The sequence below is a fragment of the Pristiophorus japonicus genome, chromosome 4 (assembly GCF_044704955.1).
Source record: "Pristiophorus japonicus isolate sPriJap1 chromosome 4, sPriJap1.hap1, whole genome shotgun sequence".
NCBI classification, from domain to species: Eukaryota; Metazoa; Chordata; class Chondrichthyes; family Pristiophoridae; genus Pristiophorus; species Pristiophorus japonicus.
In genome coordinates this window covers 314,537,377-314,549,387 of record NC_091980.1, presented here as the reverse complement: position 1 = coordinate 314,549,387, position 12,011 = coordinate 314,537,377, and the positions used below count along the sequence as shown (strand labels likewise).

The 12,011-nt window shown below is 50.0% G+C and overlaps 1 protein-coding gene across 7 annotated transcripts in view; it reads left to right on the top strand.

Annotated features, from left to right (window-relative positions):
* ttll5 (tubulin tyrosine ligase-like family, member 5) overlaps nucleotides 1-12,011 on the top strand; it is a 595,921-nt gene that overhangs the window by 355,463 nt on the left and 228,447 nt on the right. The window contains exon 29 of one of the 7 annotated variants that reach the window (XR_011593158.1): nucleotides 2,622-2,703. The exons of 5 other annotated variants lie outside the window; for them this stretch is intronic. Coding sequence is in view for 1 of the 2 variants with exons in the window: in XM_070879715.1 (XP_070735816.1) it covers nucleotides 2,906-2,909 (4 nt within the window). In the remaining variant the exon portion in view is untranslated. Of the gene's footprint in view, nucleotides 1-2,621; nucleotides 2,704-2,905; nucleotides 2,975-12,011 lie in introns of those variants that run through there. One more of the 7 variants, XM_070879715.1, reaches the window with a different exon arrangement.

Sequence of the window (12,011 nt, the reverse complement as noted above, 5' to 3'; positions counted from 1 at the left end):
GTGATACTCACGTCATTCTCAGCATCAGACTTGCGACCTTCCTCATCAGTATGGCCCTGGACACCAGGGGATTCCTTCACCCATAACCATCTGCCCAACTGCCGTGCTGCGTGTATTGCGTGGAGCCTGATTGGCTGTTCAAGCTCGCGATCTGGAATCGCCCCTCCCCACCCTAGGATGCTAGCACTGCGTTGCGGGCGCTGGATGCCCAGTCCAGTCGCTTGCTGTGTTCCGCAGACTTGTGGAGCGGATCTGTGTGGTGATACTTCCTCGTTCTGTGCACTTGCTCACATTCTGACACCATTTGCTGACAGCTTCTTGAAGCAATTTTCCCTCCAAACCCAGCTCTTGAAAAACCACAACTTTTAAAAGTTGTTGGGTTGCCAGAGCAAAAAAATGAAGAGTTTATCCTTTAACTGCGTACGATTCCTGCACCGAAACAGCATTTATTCAGGCAGAAAAAAATCAAAGAGCAAGTTATTATTTAAATGGAGAAAGATTACAAAGTGCTGCAGTACAGCGGGACCTGGGGGTACTTGTGCATGAAACACATAAGGATAGTATGCAGGTACAGCAAGTAATTAGGAAGGCCAATATATTGTCTTTATTGCAAAGGGGATGGAGTATAAAAGCAGGGAAGTCTTGCTACAGTTATACAGGGTATTGGTGAGGCCACACCTGGAATACTGCGTGCAATTTTGGTTTCCATATTTAAGAAAGGATATACTTGCTTTGGAGGCAGTTCAGAGAAGGTTCACTCGGTTGATTCCGGGGATGAGGGGGTTGACTTATGAGGGAAGGTTGGACCTCTACTCATTGGAATTCAGAAGAATGAGAGGTGATCTTATCGAAACGTATAAGATTATGAGGGGACTTGACATGGTGGATGCAGAGAGGATGTTTCCACTGATGGAGACTAGAACTAGGGGGCATGATCTTAGAATAAGGGGCCGCCCATTTAAAACAGAGATGAGGATGAATTTCTTCTCTCTCAGGGTTGTAAATCTGTGGAATTCGCTGCTTCAGAGAGCTGTGGAAGCTGGGACATTGAATAAATTTAAGACAGAGATAGACAGTTTCTTAAATGATAAGGGAAGAAGGGGTTATGGGGAGCGGGTGGGGAAGTGGAGCTGAGTCCATGATCGGATCAGCCATGATCGTATTAAATGGCGGAGCAGGCTCGAGGGGCCGTATGGCCGACTCCTGCTCCTATTTCTTATGTTCTTATTTTCCAAGAGGAGAGATTTATTTTGGGTGATTACGTTGACTGCTAACGGAGTGATTTAGAACATGGACCAATGGGTGAATGCTGGAGGCAGCCATTCGACTGCACTGGAATCTTACTGTGCTGAATATGGCTAGGGAGAGAAAGATTGCAGCTGCTGTTTTGTCTTGCTCAACTCCCTGCGGCTTCAGCATAATCTTTCTTCAGGCTATGGACCAATGGAAGTCTTATTCTCCAGTTATTTTAACCCGGTGGTTAGATTCCAGCTTGTAACTCACTCCCGGGTATCTGTTATTCTATATATAAACCCCCCGAACCCCTCGATTAGATCCCAGCCTGTAACTCACTCCCGGGTATCTGTTATTCTATATATAAACCCCCCGAACCCCTCGATTAGATCCCAGCCAGTAACTCACTCCCGGGTATCTGTTCTTCTATATATAAACCCCCCGAACCCCTCGATTAGATCCCAGCCTGTAACTCACTCCTGGGTATCTGTTATTCTATATATAAACCTCCTGAGCCCCTCGATTAGATTGTGCTTTTGTTGATTGCTGCTTCACGGACGGGAGCAGGTTCGATCTCAGCTGTGATGGCCCCCATGACAAAATATCCTGCCTTCGCTTACTGCTTAGCTATAGACATGGGGAGATGCACCTGCCTAATGCACTGTCCTTCAGTACTGTGAACCAGCCATGATGGAAGGGTTGGCCTATGAGGAGACATTGAGCAGATTGGGCCTGCACTCTCGAATTTAGAAAAATGGGAGGTGATCTAATTGAAATATATAAGATTCTGAGGGGGATTGACAGGTTAGATGCTAAAAGGTTGTTTCCCCCGGGCTGGCACGTCTAGAACTAGGGGTCACAGTCTCAGGATAAGGGGTCAGCCTTTAAAGACTGTGATGAGGAGGAATTTCTTTACTGAGGGTGGTGAATCCTTAGAATTCTCTACCCAGAGGGCTGTGGATGCTGAGTCGTTGAGTATATTCAAGGCTGTGATCAATAGATTTTTGGGCACGAAGGGAATCAAGGGATTATGGGGATCGAGCGGGAAAGTGGAGGTCGATGATCAGCCAGGATCTCATTGAATGGCGGAGCAGGCTCGAGGGGCCGAATGGCCGACTCCTGCTCCTATTTCTTGTGTTCGCGGTGAGGGATACAATGCAGTCGGAATATATTTACTATAAAAGAATGATTGTATGGATTGATGAACTGCTGCTGATGGAGTAGATGATGTCATTGTGAACAGTGCTTTGTATTGAGCCTTCTGTTTCTCACTATAATCTCAGAGCTGCTCTGTAACCAGAGGCTCTTTTCATCTCAGTAAAAATAAAGTTGCTTGCATCGAATTATTTTCCTGTGGGTCCTCTAATGCAAATTAACTTTTTTTATAGTTTTCAATTAGACTGAGCGCAGAGCAGCTTTAAGCAGGAATGGGTGACCCTTCGCTGGGCTGCAGAGTGTCATCTCCTTAACGTGAGTGGAGCGTTTTGTGGGTTGGAATGTTTATTAGACTGACTCCAGGACTGGTTCTCCCCAAGGGTCACCTCGTGCTTCACTGAGCATTCCACTTTCAGACAGTGATTACTTTTTTTGTGTGTTTGCAATTCCAAGTGCCTGTTAACTGCTAGACATTTTCCTCCCCCTCCCTAACCTTTTCTGCCGATCTGCACACCAGGTAACGAAAATCCCAGAACAAATAGTGGAAAGGAAACGTAGAAAGAGGAGGGAATGAAATTGAAGAACACACGGAGGAGAGTGGGCCCACCTCCTCTTCACTCTCTGCCCCGAAGCCCTGTCTACTGGCATTGTTAGTCCGGGAGCACATCCCACAGCACTATTGGAAGAGGAAACACAGACACTAGGTGCAGGAGTAGGCCATTCGGCCCTTCGAGCCTGCACCACCATTCAATAAGATCATGGCTGATCATTCCCTCAGTACCCCTTTCCTGCTTTCTCTCCATACCCCTCGATCCCTTTAGCCGTAAGGGGGTTTTCCCGGTGTGCTGGCCAACGTTTCCCCCGCAACTAACACCACCAAAACCAGATTTACTGGTCATTCATCTCACCTCACTGCTGTTTGTGGGGTCTTACTCTGCACAAATTGGTGATATAACAGTGGCTTCAAAGTAATTTATTGTCTGAACCACTTTGCTTCTGAAAGACTTGATAAGGCACTATGTAAATTTGACTGAAATACACGTTATTCCCCAGTGTTGCTGTTTTTCTTGCTCTAATTCCTTTTTGGGGTCATCTGGTTGGGGAACGCCCTTTCTTGCGTGTTTTAGCAAAGGAGCGTGGATCTCCCGCTCCTCCTGGCCTCCTGTACAGGGCTGTAATCTGCTGTTGCTAAAGGTGGCCTCCCACAGTTTGGCAGTGGGAGCGAAGTTGACCTCGAAAAGATGATTGCCAGTTTAATTGCTGTAGTTTCAGCTTAGTGGGTTACAGGCTCTGGATGTGGATCAGCCTTACCTCATAGCAGGGTGAAGGCATTATCCTCAGACCATGCCGCAAATGGTGCCAGCGTTCTGTTACAGTACACTGCACTCCTTCAGAGCAGCCCATCAGGGGCATACATGCTGCTGTATGGGTATTAGCAGTTGTTTTGTCTTACTAATTGGACCACACTGAAGATGCCAGAATGCCTTCTCAGTCATTTGACTCTCCTGGCATTCGTGTTCTGGGAAACCCTATCGCTAGCAAAGGCTGGCCCAGAGTTGGGGGAGTGTGTGTTCTCACTGCTGTGATTCACGGAAGCTGCAGGTTAAGGTCGGGAGACCTTGGATACGTTTCTCCAGGCGATATCTGTAATACTGCTCCCTACACAAGTCCTTACAAATGTAACTGCTGCGGCTTGTGTTTACGTTGTGAAGGTTGTGTATGGTTGTACGCTCTGCCGTTGATGCAGGCGTGGGGTGCAAACTGGGGAGCAGCCCCTTCCCTCCTCCAGCGGCATCTCTGGGTGAGAGTTCTTTGAGACATAATGGGACGGGACAACAAAAGGAAAATACAGGCTGTTATTTATACAGCACCTTATCATTGCCTCTCAGAAACATGCTTGGGTGTTTCACAATCAGCTACTTTCAAACAATCACCTCCAGACAGAACGTTTTCAGCACCATCCTCATCATCAACATCAGAGGCAGTCCCTCGGAATCGAGGAAGACTTGCTTCCACTCTTAAAAATGAGTTCTTAGGTGGCTCCACAGTCCAATACAAGAGCCACAGTCCCTGCCTAAGGCGGGACAGACAGTCGTTGAGGGAAGGGGTGGGTGGGACAGGTTTGCTGCATGCTCTTTCCGCTGCCTGCGCTTGATTTCTGCATGCTCTCGGCGATGAGACATAGAAACATAGAAAATAGGTGCAGGAGTAGGGCATTCGGCCCTTCGAGTCTGCACCACCATTCAATATGATCATGGCTGATCATGCAACTTCCGTACCCCATTCCTGCTTTCTCTCCATACCCCTTGAGTCCTTTAGCCGTAAGGACCACATCTAACTCCCTTTTGAATATATCTAACGAACTGGCCTCAACAACTTTCTGTGGTAGAGAATTCCACAGGTTCTCAAGGTGTTCAGCGCCCTCCCGGATGCACTTCCTCCACTTAGGGCGGTCTTTGGCCAAGGACTCCCAGGTGTCAGTGGGGATGTTGCACTTTTTCAAGGAGGCTTTGAGGGTGTCCTTGTAACGTTTCCTCTGCCCACCTTTGGCTTGTTTGCCGTGAAGGAGTTCTGAGTAGAGCGCTTGCTTTGGGAGTCTCGTGTCTGGCATGTGAACAATGTGGCCTGCCCAGCGGAGCTGATCAAGTGTGGTCAGTGCTTCAATGCTGGGGATGTTGGCCTGGTCGAGGACACTGATAGTGCGGCTGTCCTCCCAGGGTATTTATAGGATCTAGCGGAGGCATCATTGGTGATTTGAGGTGTCTACTGTACATGGTCCATGTCTCTGAGCCATACAGGAGGGCGGATATTACTACAACCCTGTAGACCATGAGCTTGGTGGCAGTTTTGAGGGCCTGGTTTTCAAACACTCTTTTCCTCAGGTGACCGAAGGCTGCACTGGCGCACTGGAGGCGGTGTTGAATCTCGTCGTCAATGTCTGCTCTTGTTAAGAGGCTCCCGAGGTATGGGAGATGGTCCACGTTGTCCAGGGCCGCGCCGTGGATCTTGATGACTGGGGGACAGTGCTGTGTGGCGGGGTCCAGTTGGAGGAGGACCTTTGACTTACGGATGTTTAGTGTAAGGCCCATGCTTTCGTACGCTTCAGAAAATACGTCGACTATGCACCACCCTCACTGGTCTCCTGAACCCTCCACGACATAGACTCCGACTCACCCAGACCACCACCCACAGCTTCCCCCTCCCCCATCCCCCCATCCTAACTCTCGGCCACCTTTCACCAGCCTGTGTTGGATCCCCATCCTCATCTGCCAATCCTTCCGTAGTCTGCATCCTATCGATTTGCAATGCTCGCCAGCCCTGCATTCTTGCCTGTATTCTTCACTCTTCCAGCACTGCCTCAAGCACTTGGTGTCATCAGCAAACACTCCCAGATCAGGCAGAGCACAGCTCGATGCAGTCAAACTCTCAGCTCCTCATCATCATCATCATCATCATCATCATCATCATCATAGGCAGTCCCTCGGAATCGAGGAAGACTTGCTTCCACTCTTAAACTGAGTTCTTAGCTGACTGAACTGTCCAATACTGGAATTACAGTCTCTGTCACAGGTGGGACAGCCAGTTGTTGAGGGAAGGGGAGGGTGGGATTGGTTTGCCGCACACTCCTTCCGCTGCCTGCGTTTGCTTTCTGCATGCTCTCAGCGACGAGACTCGAGGTGCTCAGCGTCCTCCCGGATGCACTTCCTCCACTTAGGGCGGTCTTTGGCCAGGGACTCCCAGGTGTCAGTGGGAATGTTGCACTTTATCAGGGAGGCTTTGAGGGTGTCCTTGTAACGTTTCCGTTGCCCACCTTTGGCTTGTTTGCCGTGAAGGAGTTCCGAGTGGCCTTTCTTAGGCAATGCTTAGTGTTCCCAGGAGCCCAGTCTGAGAGATTGAAGTTAGAGCATTGTTCTTCATATCCTCGGGGAGAGGATTGTCAGTGTATCATAGTGGGCGATTTGACCACTCTGACCAATAATACAGGGCCAGTGTGGAGAGGGTCCCAGGCTGTGGGAATGGGGGGTGAGGGTTGCTTGTCAGCACATAATGCTTTGGTATAAAGTGTCCTTATTAATTTTCCCTGCAGATGTAATTCTATGTAACTCCATGTAAATGCACTAAGTATGCCAGCACCAATAATATACAGCGTCATTTCTTGGTTAGACAATGTTATTTATAACAATTATTTAAATATCTTTGAATTTGAAAGGATGTCTCCAGTCAAACTCTTCACTGTAAAACCCTGAAAACAATTAGCTCAGTGAAGAGGACATTCTTCTGGAGTGTGTCCATCACCCAGCATTGAGACCATGGACATGCCCTGTGGGTGTGTCTCTCCTCACCCCTCCCCTTACACCTTTAACGCCTTTAACGTAGCAAAATGTCCCAAGGTACTTCACAGGAGCGATTCCCAAACAACATTTACATACAGAGATGACCAAAAGCTTGGTTAACAAGGTAGGTTTCAAGGAGCATCTTGAAGGAGGAAAGAGAGGGGGAGAGGTTTACGGAGGGCATTCCAGAACTTGGGAGAACTTCTAAGCCTAGGCTACTAGACCGCCAATGATGGAGCAATTAAAATTGGGAATGCACAAGAGGCCAGAATTGGAGTAGCGCAGAGATCCTGAAGGGTTGTGGAACTGGAGGAGGTTCCAGAGATCGGGATTACAACAAAGGACAATGTATCTGTGGCTCCATGAGTGGATTTCAGTGGGAGTGAGGTTTAAGTGTGTACTGCCTGAAGGTGTAATGAACGCGCATTTGTCTGGTCAGAGAACAGTGCACACACAGGGGACCCCGCTCCTTACCCGGGCCGAGGGGACCCCGCATGGAACTGCGACTCATGCTCGAGGCTTGCCCCTGGGGACCGAGCCCGGCACCGCCCGGGAAACACAGCGGAAAACTGGGACCGCCTGGGGAACCGGGCCTGGCCTGGCACCGCCTGGGACACACAGCAGGGCCCCAAGCCCGGGACACACACACCAAGGAAAATGGACAACAAGCCAAGGAGAGTGAGGGTAGCAGCCCTGACCGGCTCGGTGTCAGTCGGTGCCAAAAACCCACGGAGCCATCTTCGGCCTGGTGTGCTCGCTCGACGAATCTGTGTGGGCCCGGCGCTGGCCAGCTTCTGTCCTGGGCTGAAAGGACCCCTGCACTGGCCCGTTTCTACCTCAGCCAGGAGGACCCCTGCACCTTAAACTTTTAATCGACTTTTAATTCCTTTTTTTTTTAAAAACTCTTAATCAATCTTAAACTTTTAAACAATTGGGGAAACTTTTATAACCTATTATTGATCTACATCGTAGACTTTTTAACAACTCTTACAAACCTTTTAAACAAATTGGGAATTTTTATCAAATTTTAACTCTTAAAATATCTTTGGAAGTGACCTTCCTAATGCCTGCCCCCCAACCAAGCCTCGGCCATCTAGCATCAATGGCGCTACTCGGTGCCGAGCTTGTGGCCAACACTTCGCCGGAGGCAATTAGGCTTATCGAGCTGTGCCTGGTCTCCAGTTGTCTCGGAACCACTTGCCACTGGACCAAGACCTTGCTCGGCTAAGCCCGTGTGGTTGCTGGTGGGCAGCGGCCACCCCATGTTAAAAGAACTCACACGCTGGCATCTTCCACTTCATCAGTGTGAAGTTCAGGACCTGGAATGTCAGGATGCTCATGGACAATCCCAACAGCAACAGGCCGGAATGCCGCACCACCATAGTTGCCCGGGAACTCAGACGTTTTGACGTTGACATCGCCGCCCTAAGCGAGACCCGGCGGGCAGGGGAAGGCCAGCTCAAGGAACAAGGTGGAGGTTACACCTTCTTCTGGAAAGGGAAAGCAGAGGCAGAACGCCGCCTTCATGGAGTCGGCTTTGCCGTCAAGAATGAGCTGGTCGACCGCCTCAAAGACTCCCCCTGTGGTGTTAACGAACGCCTCATGACTCTTTGTCCCATCCTATCCCAGAACCAATGCGCCACAGTCATCAGTGCGTACGCCCCTACACTCGATGCAACGGATGAGACCAAAGAGGGTTTTTATTCCAATCTCGAGACATCCTTATCCCGCGTCCCCACGGGCGACAAATTGATCCTCCTGGCTGACTTTAATGCCAGGGTCGGCAAAGACACAGTCCTCTGGGGACGTGTGATTGGCAGAGAGGGGGTAGGGAAAGCCAACTCCAGTGGTACCCTACTCCTGACAAAATGTCTAGAACATGAACTCCTCATCACCAACACCCTGTTCCGCCAGAAGGACAAATACAAGGCATCGTGGCAACACCCTCGCTCCAAACACTGGCACCTGCTCGACTGTGTCATCGCCGAGCCAGGGATCGCAAGGATGTGCGCATCACCTGCGCCATGACGGGAGCAGACGACTGCTGGACGGACCACCGCCTAATCCGATCCATCATCGACATCAACATAGCCCCAAAGCAGAGGGGACAGCAGAAGCAGTGCTGCAAAAAAGTTAATGCCGGGGCACTGAGAGACCCAGATTAGAGAGACCTATACAGCCAGCGCCTCACAGCCAATCTGGCGACCCTTGATGACCCTGAGATGCTGAATCCCCACAGCGCTCGGTCTGCCCTCCAGGCCTCCATAACCAGTGCCTGTGAAGAGACACTTGGTCACTCAACCAGAAAACATCAGGACTGGTTTGATGAAAATGACCAGGAGATCGAAGAACTAATAGATCGCAAGCACAGAGCATTTCTGAGCCTCAAGCAACAACCCAACTCGGGAGCTGCAAAACAACATTACAGGCAGCTCAAGGCTCAAAAAACATGGGACCTAAAGAACAGGTGGTGGATGGAGAAAGCACAGGAGATACAACAACTGGCTGACAGCCATGATATTGCGAGGATTCTTCAATGCAGTCAAGGCCACCTATAGTCCAATCTCCCAAGGCCCCACCCCACTCCTGGCCAAAAACGGGGAAACCCCTCTTCATCATGGACACCGAGGCTGTCAGGGCCCGATGGAAGGAGCACTTTGAAGACCTCCTCAATCGAGACTCTGCCTTTGACTCGAGTGTTCTCGACTCCATCCCGCAGCCTGCCACCCGCCACCACCTCAGTGAAACTCCAACGTTGCATGAGGTAGGCAAAGCCATAAAACTGCTCAAGAATAACAAGGCTACGGGAGCAGATGGAATCCCTGCTGAGGCGCTAAAGTATGGCGGAGAGGCACTGTTGGCATGAATGCATGACCTCATCTCTCTCATCTGGAAGGAGAGCATGCCGGGAGATCTCACAGATGCAGTGATCGTGACCATCTTTAAAAAAAGGGGACAAGTCCGACTGCGACAACTGAGGGGAATCTCCCTGCTATCAGCCACTGGGAAAGTTGTTGCTAGAGTTCTCCTCAACCGTCTTCTCCCTGTGGCCGAGGAGCTCCTCCCGGAATCACAGTGGCACAACGGACATGATCTTTGCAGCGCGACAGTTGCAGGAAAAATGTAGGGAGCAGCGCCAGCCCTTATACATGGCCTTTTTCGATCTTACAAAGGCCTTTGACACTCAACCGCGAGGGTCTATGGAGCATCCTGCTCCGTTTTGGATGCCCCCAAAAGTTTGTCAACATCCTTCGCCTGCTCCACAATGACATGCAGGCCGTGATCCCTATCAACGGATCCATTACAGACCCAATCCACGTCCGGACTGGGGTCAAACGGCTGTGTCATCACTCCAACCCTCTTCTCAATCTTCCTCGCTGCCATGCTCCACCTCACAGTCAACAAGCTCCCCGCTGGAGTGGAACTAAACTACAGAACCTGTGGGAAGCTGTTTAACCTACGCCGCCTCCAGGCCAGGTCTAAGATCACCCCAACCTCTGTCGTTGAGCTACAGCACGCGGACTGCGCCTGTGTCTGTGCACATTCTGAGGCTGAACTCCAGGATATAGTCGATGTATTCACCGAGGCATATGAAAGCATGGGCCTTACGCTTAACATCCGTAAGACAAAGGTCCTCCACCAGCCTGTCCCCGCCGCTCAGCACTTTCCCTCCAATCATCAAGATCCACGGCGCAGCCCTGGACAACGTGGACCATTTCCCATATCTCGGGAGCCTCTTGTCAACAAAGGCAGACATTGATGCGGAGATTCAACACCGCCTCCAGTGCAGCCTTCGGCCGTCTGAGAAAAAGAGTGTTTGAAGACCAGGCCCTCAAATCTACCACCAAGCTCATGGTCTACAGGGCTGTAGTAATACCCGCCCTCTTGTATGGATCTGAGGCATGGACGATGTATAGAAGGCACCTCAAGTCGCTGGAGATATATCACCAACGATGTCTCCGCAAGATCCTGCAAATCCCCTGGGAGGACAGGCGCACCAACATCAGTGTCCTCGTCCAGGCCAACATCCCCAGCATTGAAACATAGAAACATAGAAAATAGGTGCAGGAATAGGCCATTCGGCACTTCGCGCCTGCACCACCATTCAATAAGATCATGGCTGATCATTCACCTGAGTACCCCTTTCCTGCTTTCTCTCCATACCCCTTGATCCCTTTATCCGTAAGGGCCACATCTAACTCCCTCTTGAATATATCCAATGAACTGGCATCAACAACTCTCTGTGGTAGAGAATTCCACAGGTTCACCACTCTCTGAGTGAAGAAGTTTCTCCTCATCTCAGTCCGAAATGGCTTACCCCTTATCCTAAGGCTATGTCCCCTGGTTCTGGACTTCCCCAACATCGGGAAGATTCTTCCTGCATCTAACCTGTCCAGTCCCGTCAGAATTTTATATGTTTCTATGAGATCCCCTCTCATCCTTCTAAACTCCAGTGAATACAGGCCCAGTCGATCCAGTCTCTCCACATATGTCAGTCCAGCCATCCCGGGAATCAGTCTGGTGAACCTTCGCTGCACTCCCTCAAGAGCAAGAATGTCCTTCCTCAGATTAGGAGACCAAAACTGAACACAGTATGCCAGATCAGGCCTCATCAAGGCCCTGTACAACTGCAATAAGACCTCCCTGCTCCTATACTCAAATCCCCTAGCTATGAAGGCCAACATACCATTTGCCGCCTTCACAACCTGCTGTACCTGCATGCCAGCTTTCAATGACTGATGTACCATGACACCCAGGTCTCGTTGCACCTCCCCTTTTCCTAATCTGTCACCATTCAGATAATATTCTGCCTTCGTGTTTTTGCCACCAAAGTAGATAATCTCACATTTATCCAGATTATACTGCATCTGCCACGCGTTCGTCCACTCACCTAACCTGTCCAAGTCACCCTGCAGCCTCTTAGCGTCCTCCTCACAGCTCACACTGCCACCCAGCTTAGTGTCATCTGCAAACTTGGAGATATTACACTCAATTCCCTTATCCAAATCGTTAACGTATATTGTAAATAGCTGGGGTCCCAGCACTGAGCCCTGCGGCACCCCACTAGTCACTGCCTGCCATTCTGAAAAGGACCCGTTTATCCCGACTCTCTGCTTCCTGTCTGCCAACCAGTTCTCTATCCATGTCAGTACATAACCCCCAATACCATGTGCTTTAATTTTGCACACCAATCTCTTGTGTGGGACCTTGTCAAAAGCCTTTTGAAAGTCCAAATACACCACATCCACTGGTTCTCCCTTGTCCACTCTACTAGTTACATCCTCAAAA